The sequence below is a fragment of the Mobula hypostoma genome, chromosome 1 (genome assembly GCF_963921235.1).
Source record: "Mobula hypostoma chromosome 1, sMobHyp1.1, whole genome shotgun sequence".
NCBI classification, from domain to species: Eukaryota; Metazoa; Chordata; class Chondrichthyes; order Myliobatiformes; family Myliobatidae; genus Mobula; species Mobula hypostoma.
The window spans coordinates 231461275-231479257 of NC_086097.1; the positions used below are offsets into that span (position 1 = coordinate 231461275).

Sequence of the window (17983 nt, forward strand, 5' to 3'; positions counted from 1 at the left end):
CAGATCCCCCTGCAAGCCATGATGCCCGTCTTTGCTGTCCACTACACCCCCAATCTTGGTGTCATCCTTAAATTTACTGATCCATATTATCATTGCGTTGTTGATTCAGATGACAAACAGTAATGGACCCAGCACTGATTGCTGCAGCACTCTACTAGTCACGGGCCTCCAGCCAGAGAGGCAACCCTCTACTACCACTCTTGGCTTCTTTCACAAAGCCAATGTCTAATCCAATTTACTACTTCATCTTGAATGCCGAGAAACTGAACTACTTTGACCAGCCTCCTATGCGGGGCCTTGTCAAATGCCTTACTAAAGTCCATGTAGACACCACCCACTGCCTTGCTTCATCCACTTTCACGGTAACCCTCGAAAAACTCTGTAAGATTCATTAGATATGACCTACAATGCACAAAGCCACGCAGTCTATCTCTAATTAGTCCATATCTATCCAAGTACTGATTTACCTGGTCCCTTAGAATACCTTCCAATAACTTTCCCACAACTGATCTCAGACTCACTGGTCTGTAATTTCCTGGTATATGTTCAGAGCCTTTCTTAAAAGGCGGAACAACATTGCCTGTCCTCTATTTCTCTGGTGCCTCTCCTGTTGCTCAGGATGATTTAAATATATAGGCAACTGTTTGTTATGGGCAAATTGGGCTGAAGGGCTGGTTTCTATACTGTAAGTATCTATACTCTGACTAAGTTAATAGCTTTAAAAGAAATTTGTAGTAACTGGGTGGTGTGGTAGTTAAGTTTCTATGCTATATAAATAGAACAAAAACTGAGCAAGGAGGAATATCAGTGTTTCTGTTTAAGAAAGTTGTACATCTGATTCTTTAAAGTCTTTAACTGAAGCTGTAGGTTTAGGGTAATCATCTGAAAAGGCAAACAAATCATTTGTATATTTAATGAATGAATCCTTATAGGTTTGGATTAATAATTTTGTCCACCAGGTGTCATCTTAATGTACACTTGTTAAGACAATTTCTATCTTGTATGATAAAATTAATTTTATTGTACTCTGAAGGCGATTGTTTAATTTGCTGTGGGTACGTGGTAAAGCTATCACCACTTAATGTAACAGTGGAGTAACTCGAAGAACTTTCCAAGTGTCAATGTGCAATTAATCAGAGAGATCCAGGGTTTATGTCAGTGGTTTGCTACTCTGTAGCTTATGGATTTGGAAATGAATTAAGTATCAAGAGCTTTTAACTACTTAAACTCTCCTGTTTAATTAAAAATAACTTGAGTAAATATTCCTTTATAAGTGAGATATACACTTTTTAAGATAAACTGAATTGTAACTACAGTGAATCAAATTTTTTAGCTTCAAAATCCTTTTGTACAAATATTCACATTTCAGCTTGTGCATATCCCAGTCTTTATTTAACATACAAAATATTTGAAAAGTTAATGAAACTTGTTATATTTTTTGATTTCTAGTTTGCTAGATGAGTATTTTTTTAAGAGTAATTGGCTGCTCTGCCTATTTGGTGATATTAGAAGCTGCTGTATGCCAGAGATTTCTAGAACTGAAGATAATACCATGGGGCATTGGTTATGAGATTGATAAATTTCAAAGATTGGGAGTTCTAATTATTTCATTGCTGGCTGCCAAATCCAGTGTATTGTTTTATTATTTCCCCCGGGATTAATAAAGTATGACTGACTAACTAACTATTAATGTATTCTTTTCAAGATAATGAAATGATCATTCATATTTTACTTTTTCCATTTTTGGTAATAAATGTAACTAGGTGAACAAAATGGGAGTCGGAACCCTGGTGGCCTACAGATTGGTGATCTTGTAAATATAGATCTGGATCTAGAAATTGTTCAGTCATTACAACATGGGCATGGTGGTTGGACAGATGGCATGTTTGAGACATTAACTACCACCGGCACAGTCTGTGGCATTGATGAAGATCATGACATTGTTGTACAGTATCCAAGTGGGAACAGGTATGTGGGCAAAAGCTCTGAAGGGAAACGCAAAAATTATATGTTAGAAATAAGACAAGTTCATTCCTCTTTGGTTCTTAAAGTTCTTTGCGATTCTTCTTCTGTAGGTGGACGTTCAATCCTGCAGTTCTGACCAAAGCTAATGTGGTTAGAAGTGGAGATGTAGTACAGGGAGCAGAAGGTGGGTCGTCACCATTTAATGTTGGTGACCTGGTTCAGATTTGTTATGACCTGGAGCGAATCAAACTTCTTCAGCGTGGTCATGGAGAATGGGCTGAAGCTATGCTTCCTGTAAGTGAAGGTCTTGTCCTTTAAGCTACGTTTTGAAGTGTTCTTGTGCTATGACTTTTGGTGTAGTTTCCCATATTTTGGCTGCTAAGTTTGGTGTCTTCAACCTGATCTAAATTGAGTGATTCCTTAAAAATAAGACTTTTGCAAATGCAAAAATGAATATTTGTGTATGTGAGAAATGTGAAATTAAAACAACAAAAGGCAGCAAATAGGTAGTATATATATCTAATGTTCAGGATAATAACCATTTATGTAATCTTGCAGAGCACTCTGTTGAAAGGCAGTTGATCTGAAATGTTAGCAAAAAGAAAAAGAAATCAGCAGGTCAAGCAGCATCTGTAGATGGAAAAGAGAAGTATTGCCATTTTGAGTCAAGACCCTGTATCAGGTTGGTGGGTATTAGAATAAAGATGGCTCAGGTATTCAAGGGAGGAGTGGGACATGAATGGAACCAAATGTTGGGGGGAGGCGGGGAAGAGAAATGATGATCAGATGGAGCCAAGTGTGGGAGAGGGGGTAGGTAGGTAGAAGTTGAACAAAGGGAGGGAGAACCAGGGTGGACTGGTGGATGTGAGAAAAGAATGTAGAGATATCATAGAATGTAGAGATACTAGCATGGGTAGAACATTGGCTGACTGGCAGAAGGCAAAGTGTAGGAATAAAAGAGGACTTGTTGGCTGTCAGTGACTAGTGATGTCTGCAAAGGTCAGTGTTGGGTCCTCTGCTTTTCATCTTGTATGTTAATGATCTGGATGATGGAATTGATGGCTTTGTGACCAAGTTTGCAGACGGTGCAAAGGTAGGTGGAGGGGCATGTACTGTTAAGGAAGGACTTGGGACACATTAGGAGAATGATCAAAGAAGTGGCAAATGGGATATAGTGTAGGGAAGTGTATAGTCATACATCTTGGTAGAAGAAATAAAAACATAGGCTATTTGCAGTCCCAGCAAAATGCATATGCATTTTTCTTTTGTTTTAATTTAGACATTGGGGAAAGTTGGGCGTGTGCAGCAGATTTACTCTGATAGTGATCTGAAAGTAGAAGTGTGTGGGACATCCTGGACTTACAACCCTGCAGCTGTTACTAAAGTGGCATCAGCTGGATCTGCTGTGAGCAATGCTTCAGGTGGTGCGTATAAACCTCTAAACAAATGTTATTCTTTTGACCTCTGTTACAAAACTTTGTCTTTTTACATTGAATGAGACATTTTAATACAGATTTCTTTCGTATTCAATTTGTTGCCTTCACTGAAAGCAAGAAGGAAGCTTAAGTGAAACTTAAGCTTGCTTTTGTCAACATTGTTGCTTCACTTAGCACATCACAAATAAGCTGAAAGTCAAATGTGGGCATAGAAGGGAGAGCTAGATACAACTTGACAAAACATGGATGAGGACGTAGCTTGAATATTGTATGTAGTTTTTGTTGCCTCATGATAGGAAGGATGGAGTTGCACTTGAGAGACTGCGGGGGATGTTGTCTGAAAAGGAATGGTTGTGTTCTGAGAAGAGACTGGATAAGCTGGATTTGTTCACCTTGGAGCAGATGAGGTTGAGTGGAGACCATATTTAAAATTGAGAGGTTTGGATAATGAGAAACTTCCCAGTGACAGAAGTGTCCCCGATCAGAGGATTTGGATTTAAGATGAGGTTTAGGAGCTTTGGAGTAGTGCTTGAAGTTTGCAGGACTGGCAGCATCTGTGGAAAAAGAAATGGAGTCGCAGTTTCATGACATAGACTCCCAGTTTTGATGATGGCTCAGAATAGAGGGGCGTCCTTTAAGAACGGAGATGAGGAGGAATTTCTTTAGCTAGAGAGTGTTGAATCTGTTTAATTCTTTGCCACAGGCAGCTCTGGAGGTTAAGTCTTTATGTATATTTAAGAGAGAGGTTGATGGATTCTTGATTGGTCCAGGCATGAAGGAAAATGGGGAGAAGACAGGAGATTGGGGCTGAGAAGAAAATTGGATTGGCCATGGTGAAATGGCGGAGCAAACTCGATGGGTCAAATGGCCTAAGTCTGCTCCTGTGTCTTATGGTCTTAATTAAGGGCAGTCAAATTGATGTGTTAGGGAAGGGAATGAGCTGTCTGGATTTTTTTTGAGGAGCTGATGAGGAGGGTCCAAAGATGCAGCTGGTATATCTTGCATATCATCTACGTTTATTAAAATTGAATAAATCTTTCATATCAATGAATTTTTGGACAGATGGAGTATTGCTGTTTGGCTGAGACGAGACGCAATCTAAAACTCATCTAATTACATTAGATATTGTTTTAAACATGATAGAGTGGGAGGGAATAAAGAGCAAGGGGTGGCATTACTAGTCAGGAAAAATGTCATAGTAGTGCTGAGACAGGACAGAATGGAGAGCTTGTCCACTGAGGCTGTATGAGTGGAACTGAGGAATAAGAAAGAGTAGAAATGTAGAGCTACTAGGACTTGATGTTTCAATCCCTATGGTAAGCTGGCACTCTCGATGTTGGCAGTGTGTTTGGAGTGGTGACAAGGAGGGAGGGTAGGTACGTCATCGGAGTCATCAGGTGGGCACCCTCCTTCTTTGACGTTTCGTTGATAAGCCCACGATGTCTCCAGAGGGCTCAATGGTGCTACCTGGCGTCCCAGATACACCCCCTTCAGTTCCATACCCTCCTGTCTTCATCTTGCAGCCCAGTTGTTGTCTTTCCTTTTAATCTAAATCCAATTGCTGCTTTCTTCTGCTGCATTTGACAAGGACTTGATTGCTTGTTGGAGGGAGTGACCCCTCACCCCCATCTTCTTCAGTAGACTGGTCGTAGATGTAGCAACGAATCCCCTGCATCCGACTTCTACAGGGAAAATCTTGGTCTTCCAGCCATTCTGGGCAGCTTCAGTTGCCAGTTCAGAGTACTTGGTCTTTTTTCTCTCATAAGCTTCTTGGACACCATCTTCCCATGGTACTGTCAATTCCACAACATATGTCAGCTTGGCTGTTGTGGACCACAGGACCATGTCTGGCTGGAGTGTTGTAGCTGCAATGTCCAGGGGAAACACAAGCTTTTTTCCAAGTCCACGTCCATTTTCCAATCCCGAGCAACCTGCAGAATGCTTACATTTTTTGATGTTATGTGGTGCTCTGAAGGTGGCCTGCTGGTACAAATCGTGTAATGTGGACGTTTGCTGCCAATGTTTATGGGAGAGCATTTGTGATGATGAGCACGTAATGGAATTATATTATAGATCACCCAATAGTCAGTGGGATTTAGAAGATCAAATTTGTAGAGAGATCACAGACTGTTGCAATAAACACAAGGTTGAGATCGAAAGTGATTTTAACTTTACACATATTGACTGGGACTCCTATACTGTGAAAGGACGAGATGGGATAGTTGTCAATTGTGTTCAGGAAAGTTTCCTTAATCAATGTACAGAAGTCCCAATTGGAAAGAATGTGTGATACTGGATTCCCTGTTAGGGAATGAGTCAGGGCAGGTGACAGAAGTGTGTGTAGGGGATCACTTTGGATCTAGTGATCCTAATTCAGTTTGTTGCAAGATGATTATGGGGAAGGATAGGATCTGGCATGTGTAGATTGGGACAAGTTGTTTCCTCGCAAAGGCAGGCTTAGAAAGTGGAAGGCTTTCAAAAGTGAAATTTTGAGAGTAATGAGTTTTGTATGTCCTTGTCAACAAAAAGCAAGGCTAACAGATTTGGGGAACCTTGGTTTTTGAGAGATATTGTGGCCTTTGTTTAGAAGGAGGAGATGTATAGCAGGAATAGGCAGAAAGGAACAAATGATGTACTTGAGTATATGAAATGCAAGAAAACACCTTCAAAGGTAATCAGGATGGCAGGTTTTGTTGTTGGTGTGCAATGTACATTTCTGCCAAAAAGTTCAATTCTCCTCTCATCTGTCCCCAGAACATTGGCCCAGAAGTGTTGTAGAACATCCAGGTGCTCTTTTGCAAGCTTGACATTTGCAGCAATGTTTTTTGCAGAGCAGTTGTTCCCTCCGTGGTGTCCTTCCATGAACACCATTCTTGTTCAGTGTTGTTCTTATAGTGGACACATGAACAGAGATTTTAGCAAGTTCTAGAGATTTCTGCAGGTCTTTTGCTGTTATGCTTTTTCACCTCTTTCAGCATTGCATGTTATGCTTAGTGTGATCTTTACAGGATGCCCACTGATAGAGAGAGTAGCTACAGTACTGAGTTTCCTCCATTTGTAGACAATTTCACTTACTGATGAAATGCTTTTGTATCCTTTTCTAGATTCATGCATTTCTACAATACTTCTTGTAAGGTCTTCTAAAAGTTGTTTTGATCCTGGGTGGTACTCTGTCAGTAACCTGACTTTGTGTGACTTTTTATAGGGTAGGACACCTCTACAACCCACACCTCCAATCTCATCTCATTGATTGGAACACCTGACTCCAAATAACTTTTATAGAAGGAATTATCCCAGAGGTTCACATACTTTTTCTAATGTGTAACACCCTGGGAAATGTTCCACTGCTAGTGTAATGGTTTCTCTATAGCAGCAGTGTTTGGGTTATGACTAGAGGTAACGGGGGCCTTGAAATGTGCGCTGTCCAAAGAGGGGAGTGTTTTCTTTCTTGTGTGGTTGAGAGTGAGGGATTTGTGGTCTTTTGTTCAGCAGAAGGTGGAGAGAGAAGATGCCAGAACATAGAGGTCCAGGACTGTAGGATGTATTGGACTTGGAATGGGGCCTGGAGGCAATGACGCTTGGGGGAAAGTGATGTAGAACTAACAGATGGGAAACCGTGAGCTCCAACGAGCACATTAGATGGATTCATTAAAATGGGCCCTTTTTGTTTACTTTACTAACCTAGTCAAATTAAGAATTATAAAGCTCAATCGTTTAATTGCATATCGTGTACTGTTTGTTATTTTGTGGTACTGATTTGTAACAGGGGAACACTTCACAAACAAGAGGTTTTGTACCTCAGATTTAACATGTTTGGCGAGACCAGAGACTGTCTTCCCTAGACTAACATGGCTGGCCGAACCTGAGGGTTACACATGTGATATTGGATCATTTTTTTCAATAAATAAAAAGACAAGTATAATTTTTTTTGTGTTATTTAATTGGACTCTCTCTAGCTAGTTAAAATTTGACTTGCATGAAGATCTGATCACACTTTTGGTCATACTTATGCAGAAATAGAGAAAATTCTACAGGGTTCATAAATTTTCTAGCACCACTGTTCACTGTGATTTTAGCATTTAATTTCCAAGCTTCAGTGAGATGACTGTACTCATTTGTTCTTTCCTCCATTTGACTCTGATAACATCACAACTGCTTTTATCAGTTTTGGTCTTTCAGTTGCAAACAATTATTTATTTTGTTATAGCTTGCCCTCACCTGAGCTGCTGCTTTTAACTCTTGAGCTACATCAAGAGGAAGTCAATGAGTTAAGTTAACGAGTGTTTATTTTTATTAGGTTGAAGGCTGAATGCTGCTACTAACTTTTTTTAATTCCTGAATTTTTGTTTCTTCAGAGCGTTTATCCCAATTATTAAAAAAACTATTTGAAACACAAGAATCTGGGGACATCAATGAAGAACTTGTTAAAGCTGCAGCCAATGGTGATGTTGCAAAAGTGGAAGAAATAATGGCAAGGCCAGACGTTGATGTGAGTGTTTTCAATACTTCTGCCAGCATACTCATGTATTTTTGTGGAAATTGAGAAAAAGTGTCAAAGCCACATCTAAGCTAAATCATTTCTCTAACACAAGTCAAAAAGTCCGATGGATTTCTGTTGGGATTTAAAACTGATATCTGTTAGTTTTTGCTTTCAAGTTTCTATGGAAAAGATGTTCCAGTATACAGGACCACAGTGTGGTGGTACTCAGAGGATATTCTATTGCTTCTGATACTTTAGTAATTTTTCTAAAAAGAGCAGTGTTTCACAGATTGACTTTATTTAGGAGAGTGATATAATGTATTGTTTCTTTTTTCCAAAGTAATTTACTCCTTGTGAAACCAAATATATTGCTTGGGGTCCTTTTACTCAAGCATCATCACCTATCTGTGTTTTGAGTGATTTTTCTTAGAACGTTCAGCAGTCCATTTTTTTTGTACATGTACAAATCAAATGTATTATTGCATATAAACCAATTTTTAATTACTTGCTTCAACAAAATAAACTTGTGAGATTTTAATTGTTGAATTGAAGCTAGCTAAAAATTTGTAATGAATCAAAGTCATTACAGCCCAGTTATGTTTCCTACATCTTTGACAGATGTGACAGTAGATCCTGAGCCCCTGCTCTGTAATTCCTTTTAGCTTTGACAGGTCACCATCATCCTGCGTCTTAATTGTTTTGTAATGTATGATAATCAGAGGCACTTAAACCGTTCATGTAGATTTTAATAGAAAATTTGTTTTAAATGGAAGGATTAAGTGAAATACCTTGACCTGATAGAAATGAATTTAAAGCATAAAGGTAAGTAAAGTGAAGGAATGTGACTTGCCTTTTTAATCAAGATGCTCACCTCATATTCATGTGAATAGAAAGCCAACCGACTTCTGTTTCATTGCTGGATCAAGTGCTTCATTGAGTAATGTAGCAGAAGATTGGTTACCTTAAGACATTGGAACAGAATTAGATTATTTGCCCCATTGTGTCTGCTCTGCCATTTCATCATGGCTGATCCATTTTTCCTCTTAACCTCGTTCTCTTGCTTTGTCCCTGTAACCTTTCACACCCTGACTAATTAAGAACTTTTCAACCTTTACCTTATACACACCCAATGACCTGCCCTCCACAGCCACCTATGGCAACAAATTCTGCAGATTCACCACCTTCTAACAAAAACAATTCCTCCTCATCACCATCTTAAATGGTTGTCCCTTTATTCTGAGGCTGTGCCCTCTGGTCCTAGACTCCCCCACTATAGGAAGCATCCTCTCCACCAAGCCTTTCAGTATTCAACAGGTTTCAATGAGATTCTTCCCCCCCCCGCCCCCATTCTTCTAAATTTCAGCGGGTATAGGCCTTGAGCCAGTAACCCTTTCATTTCTGAAATTATTCTCGTGAACCTCCTCTGAACCCTCTCCAGTGTTGACATATCCTTCCTTAGATAAGGTGCTCAAAGCTGCTCTCAATACTCCATGAGGTCTCATCAATACCTTATAAAGCTTCAGCATTGATGCTTGCTTTTATATTCTGGTCCTCTTGAAATGAATACTAACATTGGATTTGCCTTCCTCACCACTAACCCAATCTTCAAGTTAACCTTTTGGGAATCCTGTATGACGACTCCCAAATCCATTTGCACCTTGGATTTTTGAATTTTCTCCGTGTTTATAAAATAGACTATGCTTTTATTCCTTCTACCAAAGTGCATGACCATACACTTCCCTACACTACTTCATCTGCCACTTCTTGCCCATTCTCCAAATCTGTCCAGGTCCTTCTGCAAACTCTCTGCTTCCTCAAAACACCTGCCCCTTCACCTGTTTTTGTATCATCTGCAAACTTGGCCACAAAGCCATCAATTCTCTTATCCAAATCATTGATGTACAACTTAAAAAGAAGCAGCTCTAACACCGAACCACGTGGAACACCACTAGTCACTGGCAGCCAACTGGAAAAGGCTCTCATTATTCCTACACTTTACCTCCTGCCGATCAGTCAATCTTTTATCCATGCTAGTATCTTTCCTGTATTACCATGGGGTCTTATCTTGCTAAGCAGCCTCCTGTATGGTATCTTGTCAAAGGCGTTCTGAAAATTCAATTACACAACATTCAGTGACTGTACTTTGTTTAACCTGCCTGTTATTTCCTCAAAGAATTCCAACAGATTTGTCAAGCAAAATTTTGCCTTCAGGGAACAATGCTGACTTTGGTATGTTTTACACCAGTACTTGACCTCCAGTTTGAACAAACAGATGTGGAAGATGACCTGCAGGAGAAACATCACTGGCAGTACAATTGTCAGATTGCAAAAATCTCAGAATTCTTTGAAATCAATTTCATTTTCTACTTTTCCACTGATCTGATTAGTCAGCTATCTTTCAATAGGTTACAGCTTCTGTACAACATATCCAATTTTGTGTTCTCTACTAACTTTGTAATGTTCCCTGTATTTTTATTTAAATCATTTATTTGCATCCACAGAAAAGCAAGGTACTTAACAGTGTAGAATATCTTTTGAAAGCAGCTTTTAGATCACTAAATTTGATGTTGTATATTAGCCACTAAGTCAGTTTTGGTGCAACTTGACGCTTTCACTTGTATTCCAGATCTATTTGCCATCTTGAAAAGTGCTTTAATCCCCGTGGATTATATAAATACATCATCTTCATTGAAACTCTTGGTTCTTCTGCAGGAAGTTTACACATTAATTAGAATGAGAATTAGAATTTTATTTTTTACATTCATTTCACAACATGAGGGAGGAAAAATCTTTGTTGTGTCTCCATCACTATGTCCAAGCAATAAGGAAAGGAAATATGGAAGGATATTGCCCAAGCATGCAATACATAATACATTTGGTACATAATTATTTTATATACATGTATGTACAGTCAGAGATGCAATCAGATTAATGTGTTTTAATAAATCTGATGGCCTGGTGAAAGAAGCTGTCCCTTAGCCTGTCGGTTCTGGCCTTTATACTGCGGTACTGTTTGCCAGGCGGAAGCAGCTGAAACAATTTGTGGTTGGGGTGGCTGGAGCCCCCACTGATCCTCCAGTCCTTTTTATGCACCTGCTGCTGAAACTGTCCTGAATAGAGGAAAGTTCATGTCCACAGATGTGTTGGGCTGTCCGCACCAGTTTCTGCAGTGCCCTGCAATTGAGGGTAGTACAGTTCCTGTACCAGGTGCTGACAGCCAGTCAGGATGCTCTCTATGGTAGCCCTGTAGAAAGTCCTGAGTATTTGAAAGTCCGGAGTATTTTGGAGATTCATGCCAAACTAATCAGTTCTCTGAGATGAAAGAGGCAATGTTGTGCTTTTTTTTTTACCACACAGCCAGTATGTACAGTCCAGGTGAGATGCTTGGTGATGTGTATACCAAGGAACTTGAAACTACTCACCCTCTTCACTACAGTCCCATCTTCACTACAGCCTGTCTCCGTTCCTCCAGTAATCCACGATCAACTCCTTTTTTTTTGACATTGAGGGAGAGGTTGTTTTTTTGGCACCTCTGTATCAGGCGTTGACTTCTTTGTAGGCTGTCTCATTGTTGGAAATACCAATGTCATGTCATATGCAAATTTGATCAGCAGGTTGGAGCTGTGTGTGGCAACGCAGCTGTGGGTGTATAGAGAGTAGAGGCAGGGGTTCCTTTGTTGAGGGGCAGAGGTGAGGGTGCCCATCCTTGCCATCTGCCAGCGATCCAACAGGAAGTCCAGGGTCCAGCTGCACAAGTTGGGATGCAGGCCAAGGTCTCTGAGTTTCTTGTCAAGCCTCGGGGAATTCTGGTGTTGAATGAGGAAAGTCCAAGAACAGCATTCTAACATAAGCATCCCTCTTCTTCAGGTGAGTGAGGACAGTGTGTAGTGTTGTGGCTATTGTTGGGACTCCATTGTGGGTGGTAGCAATGTTGCAGATGTAGTCCTTGACCAGCTTCCCAAAGCATTTGCTTATGATTGAAGTGAGTACGACAGGACACCAATCATACAGACATGTTATCTTGAATTTCTTTGGTACAGGGACAATGGTGGATGTTTTGAAGCAAGAGGGAAAGAATAGAAATGTCTGGACGCTCCAGCTAGTTGTGCCACACACAATTTGAGTACTTGCCCCGGGATGCTGTCCAGCCCTGCTGCCTTGTGGCTGTTGGTTTCTTGATGTTGCCTTAATTGATCTAGACTAACAATCTGTACTTGAGTATGATTCTTGTACTGAATCTAACTATGTATTGTTTGAATACATAATTATCAAAAAATGAATTTTCAAAAAGATTTCTCAATTCTACTTTCTCAATGGTTAATTCAAATGTCAGTTCTAGAACTTCATATTTTTTAATGAAATATATGTTTGAATTTTTTTGCAACTTAGAAGCGTTAATTTAGAATTTGGACTGCACAGTGTTTATGGACTTAATTATTGATTCTGTTTCAATCTTGCAGGTGAATGGTCAGTGTGCAGGACACACTGCAATGCAGGCGGCAAGCCAGAATGGACATGTGGATGTCCTGAAGCTGCTTCTCAAACACAGTGTTGATTTAGAAGTTGAGGTAAGTTTATTTTTTGTGGATTATAGAAATTGTTCTCAAATGTAACATTGTTCATATTCTAGCATGTACCGTGAAGTTAGTTCCCAAACTTAACTGCTGTGCAACACATGGGCACTGGTGCTGAAGGAGAAATTATCGCCTCCTTGGTACAAAAATTAGGCACAAGTGCAAAAGAGCAGTGAATGTGGGTATAATTGTCAGAGATTTACACATCTATGAAAATGTTTCTGTTGGTTTTTAGAGCATAGCAAAAAGTGGTAATGTGTTTAGAGGTGTACGCTAATCCATTTGTTCTGCTTTGAACAACTAGGAAACTATTGTTCCAATTTTTGATTTTTATTTGTACTTTAAGATTAAATTTGTCTTGTTTATTAGATCATTATCATTTACAAAGTTAAAGGGTCAATTTTTTGGTGTGAAAATTACAGTGGTAGAAATTATTATTCAAGTGATATATTGGGCCAGATTTGCTGGAATTGTTTTGTTGACCACACTTGCTGTCCACTTGCTTGGATGTAGCTCTTCCAGATATGGAGAACCAATTTTGCTGACCTCTTCACCAAAGAAGTGAGTGCTCCTTAAAATAGAGCTGGTAGCACAGTAAAACAGCTGGTAAACCTGTCATCTGACGCCTCTAGGTTCAATTTGTTCCCAGCTTCATGTGACAGCCTCTAGATCCCAAAGATGTGTGGGTCAGTAGGCTATTACTGCTCATGTGTAGGTGAGTTGGAGACTTTGGGTACATTGATAGCAATATGGGGATACTTCCAAAAAAAAAAAGTTTGTGATCAAGTTGTTGTAAATCAGTACATTATGATCATTATTGATTTGGTGATAGTTTTTTCCGTGCTTTATCACTATACGACAAGGACTTAAGGCCGATTTATACTTGTGCGTTAAATGTACGCCATAAGTACGGTGTAGCTGCGTACCCTGCGCTGTACTCTACGCCGAACCCTATGCTGTAGCCGAACGCGCACCTCTCCCAAAATGTAACTACACGTCGCGGCGACGCAGACAGTGACAACTGTGATTGGTCCGCTTGGTAGCATCGCGTTTCCTCCTACGCTGCAATAGCTTCCCATTGGGCGACTGAAGGGCAGGGAAGGAACTCTGGCTGCAATGCTTTCCATAAAGCTTTATAGACCTCCGAAATTATGGAGGACCCTGTGCTGCTTGACGCCAGTTTGTAGCTAGCTGCTACAGCCTGTTGACTTCCATCTGAAGCTAAAACTCGAATGGTTATTGCCAGTCTCTGAGTATACTGTGCATACATTGATGCAAAATAAATGGCTGGAGACGATGAACCAAATTGTCAAATCTACCTGCCGACATCCGAAAATATTTGAAATGCATTTGCTTGTCCATGTCTCTCAGTGGCTGGACAAGCACAGAAAATTCACCCTCCTTCAGTTTCAGTCGCCATTGTTTGAAGTTTGAGTTTCTTCGTGTTGAGTTTCAACACGAAGAAACTCAACGCAGTGGCATAGAAACCTCACCGCCAACTAGCGTTTTGTCGGTGAATTGCAGAGCGACGCAGATACACCAACGCACAAGTATAAATCAGCCTTTAAGAGGTGAGTAAAGTATAATAGGCATATCACCAACCCTGTCTCCCAAATGCACAATGGCCTTTAACAGCTCGTTGAAGGATGCTGCGTGTCTCAGAGATGATTAAACACTGGTCAAATGACTCTGTGATTAAGAAGGCATATGGTGCATTGGCCTTCATCAACTGTGGGATTAAGTTCAAGAGCCGAGAGGTAATGTTACAGCTATATAGGACCCTGGTCAGACCCCACTTGGAGTACCGTGCTCAGTTCTGGTCACCTCACTACAGGAAGGATGTGGAAACTATAGAAAGGGCACAGAGGAGATTTACAAGGATGTTGCCTGGATTGGGGAGCATGCCTTAAGAGAATAGGTTGAGTGAACTCTGCCTTTTCTATTTGGAACGACAGAGGATGAGAGGTGACCTGATAGAGGTGTGTAAGACGATAAGAGGCATTGATCTTGTGGATAGTCAGAGGCTTTTTCTTAGGGCTGAAATGCTAACACGAGAGGGCACAGTTTTAAGGTGCTTGGAAGTAAGTACAGAGCAGATATGTCGGGGTAAGTGTTTTACGCAGAGAGTGGTGAATTCGTGGAATGGGCTGCTGGCAACGGTGGTGGAGGCAGATGCAATAGGGTCTTTTAAGAGACTCCTGGATAGATACATGGAGCTTAGAAATATAGAGGGCTATGGGTAACCCTAGGTAATTTCTAAGTAAGTACATGCTCGGCCCAGCATTGTGGCCCGAGGGGCCTGTATTGTGCTGTAGGTTTTCTATGTTTCTATGTTAATATTTTAATTATTAAGTAAATTGCTCAAATTATAAATAATTTTTCTATAAGATTAAAATCAGTAAAGATATAGTCAAGTAAAACAACTTGCATTACTGGCACTTTTCTGTAAGATGCAACCCTGTTCAAATGAATGACTGGTTGTCCCTGCATAAAAGTAACACTAGCCCTCCCCCTTTCTAACAAACAGTGTTCCATTGCTAAACTTCGGTGCAGAGCAGACTTCGATCTGTTGGAGAGTTTTAAAGTAGAAAAGCACTAGGGCAGTTCCACTCTTTTGACCTTGGGTCCAAGTCCAGTGGTACAAGTAGACGACACGTCTGGGGTCTTCCTTGGTTGCAGTGGACAGCCATGAGTACTTCTGTGTCTCATTATGCCCTTCAGTCTCCTTAAAGCATTGCAGAACTACCTTCCTGGCTGTTGGATCTCACTGTTGATCTCATCCTCCCAGTCTCCCAGAGCTGACTTAGCACGCTAGGACAGGCCTGTTCTTATCTCACTGGGGTATGGGGCCTTCTGGCTACCTTCACGTGGTTTAGCCCCCTGTTGAAGCAGTTTATCAGGGTGTACCACTATCACATGCAAACAGCTACTTGAAGGCACAGATTGAGAGATGAGTGTCCAGTGGGGACCAAAAGTGATGAACTTCCCGCAGAATGGACACGACGAGCCCTTAAGCAGAGGTGCTACCCCTTCCTGGCCAGCTCATGAGCAAATTATAGCCTCAATATAACTAATATGGTGGTAGACTGCCAGTTGCTTGTGTGTAGGAGATAAAAAAAAAATTACAGAGTATGTCTTTCCTGTCACTGTCACTGTCTGAAGCATGCCACTGTATGATACGGTTGTTGGTAGATTTTTGACTCCAGAAGAACAGTTGATGATCGTTGGGAATTGTGTTCTTTTTGCTTATCGTGTATTTTTTTTATGTTGCATCAGATCTGGAGTAACAATTGTTTGGTTCTCCTTTACATTGATGTCCTGATGAATGACAGTAGAATCTGCAGAGATCTATGTGAATCAGGCAAATGGTAAAACGTCTCCTCAGCCAAAGAAAAGAAGCTCTTACTGAGGAAACAAATCCTAAACCAGAAAATGTAATTTAAATTTAACATTAAATCGTACTATGAAAATAAAGTTGTGACATTTATGGTGGTGCTGGACCAGCTGGAATTATATGGGAGAAATAAAATGTTAAAACAAAAAAGACATTTTAATTTTTATTTAAAATCTGAGGAAGGGGATTCCATGTTAATAGATGTTTATTACCAGTAGTAACTAAAGAAACACTTATGGACCCTAACCTTTCTTGAAATGTTTCACAGGTATCTAGATGGTAAATACAGCACTGTCATATATTGCAGTCCCAAGCCTTCCAGTGCTGAGTCTGTCATCAAAGTATCAGTGTAGCGAAGTTTTGTGAAGAAGGAAGGTAAACCAGACAACAAATAACTGCGCATTGAAAAATAGCAGAAAATAATGCTCCAGTGCACTTCATAATATTGTTGACCACTGGTAGCCTCAAATTTATTCTTAATGTAAACTCCAGACCAATGTCTTTTGGAAAACAAAAGTTTGCAAGATTGAAGACTAAGCCCAAGGATCCAATAATTGACATCTTTCTAAGGAGGTCAATAGATATTGTGAAAGCTCTGGATATCATCTAACAAAATTCAATAGGTTCCAGAATTATTCCTCTGAATTAGGAGATGGTTAATGTGATCCCACTAATAAAAAAGGGAGAGGAGGAAAATCTTACCTGTTAGCTTAACATCACTAGGAGGGGAAAATAGATGAGGGGCACCTATTTTGCAGTTTATTCCTTATTTATTCATTCATTGAAAGTTAGTCATGGAATCATTAGCAAAGAGTAGAAGAAAAAACTGTTCTCTGATTAGCGGGTAGTGACTAGTGGGCACTTACTTGGGCCCTCAGCTATTAATAAGAAATCTCAACGATTTGGCTAAGATGGACTAAACAGCAACCTAGATTGTTTGTTGTTAGAAAGTGTAGAAGGTTGCAGGTTACAACAGGACATTGATAGGATGCGGATCTGGGTGGAGGAGTGGCAGATGGCGTTCAGTCTGGAGAAGTGTGAAGTGGTACTCTTTGGAAGGTAAAGGCAGGATTCTTAGTAGCGTGATGGAACAGAGAGATCTTGCGGTTCTTATCCATAGATCCCTCAAAGTTACAGCACAAGTTGATAGAGTGCCTAAGAAGGCTTGTACTGAGTTGGGGGTTGATCTCATGAGTGATGAGGTAATGTTGCAGCTCTAAAACTCTGGTTAGAGTTGGAGTGTTGTGCTCAGTTTTGATTGCCTCATTACAGGAAGGATGTGAAAGCTTTTGAGAGGTTGTAGAGATTTACCAGAATGTTACATGGATTAGAGAGCATGTCTTGTGAGTTAAGTTGGTGTGATCTAGGGCTTTTCTCTGGAACATAAGAGGATGTGAGGTGACTTATTATTTAGGATGATGTTTTGGGGCATTTGGAGGCAAGTGATAAAATAGTCCAAAGTCAGCATGGTTTCATTCAGGGGAAATCTTGTCTGACAAATCTGTTGCAAATCATTGAGGAAATAACAGGCAGGATAGACAAAGGAGAGTCATTGGATGTTGTTTACTTAGATTTTTCAGAAGACCTTTCACAAGGTGCTGTGTATGAGGCTGCTATACAAGAGCCCATGATATTTCAGGTGCCAGCATGATGGTGTCGCTTTACAGCGCCAGTGACCCGGATTGATTTCCCACTACTGTCTCCACAGAGTTTGTATGTTCTCCCTGTGACCATGCAGCTCTCCTCCAGGTGCTCTGATTTCCTCCCACGGTCCAAAAATGTACTAGTTAGTGGATTAATTGGTGATTGTAAATTGTCCTGATGTTAAATAGGTGGGTTGTTGGGCAGTGCGGCTTGTTGGGCCGGAGGGCCTGTTCTGCACTTGTATCTCCAAATAAAGATTGGCTGACTGGCAGGAGGCAAAGAGTGAGAATAAAGGGGCCTCTTCTGGTTGACTGCCGGTGATTAGTGGTGTTCTGCAGGGATCTGTGTTGGGACCGCTTCTTTTTATGTTATATGTCAATGATGTGGGTGACAGAATTGATGGCTTTATGGTTAGGTTTGGAGACAATACAAAAATAGGTGAGGGGGCAGGTAGTGGTGAGGAAGTAGGGAGTCTGCAGGAGGACTTAGA

The 17983-nt window shown here is 40.5% G+C and overlaps 1 protein-coding gene across 2 annotated transcripts in view; it reads left to right on the forward strand.

The window, feature by feature from the left end:
• Positions 1–17983, forward strand: part of mib1 (MIB E3 ubiquitin protein ligase 1) — a 169733-nt gene that overhangs the window by 58173 nt on the left and 93577 nt on the right. For both annotated transcript variants that reach the window (XM_063065926.1, XM_063065933.1), the window contains exons 6-10: positions 1764–1968; positions 2076–2259; positions 3245–3389; positions 7757–7890; positions 12342–12449. In XM_063065926.1, coding sequence (XP_062921996.1) covers positions 1764–1968; positions 2076–2259; positions 3245–3389; positions 7757–7890; positions 12342–12449 — 776 coding nt within the window. The remainder of the gene's footprint in view (positions 1–1763; positions 1969–2075; positions 2260–3244; positions 3390–7756; positions 7891–12341; positions 12450–17983) is intronic.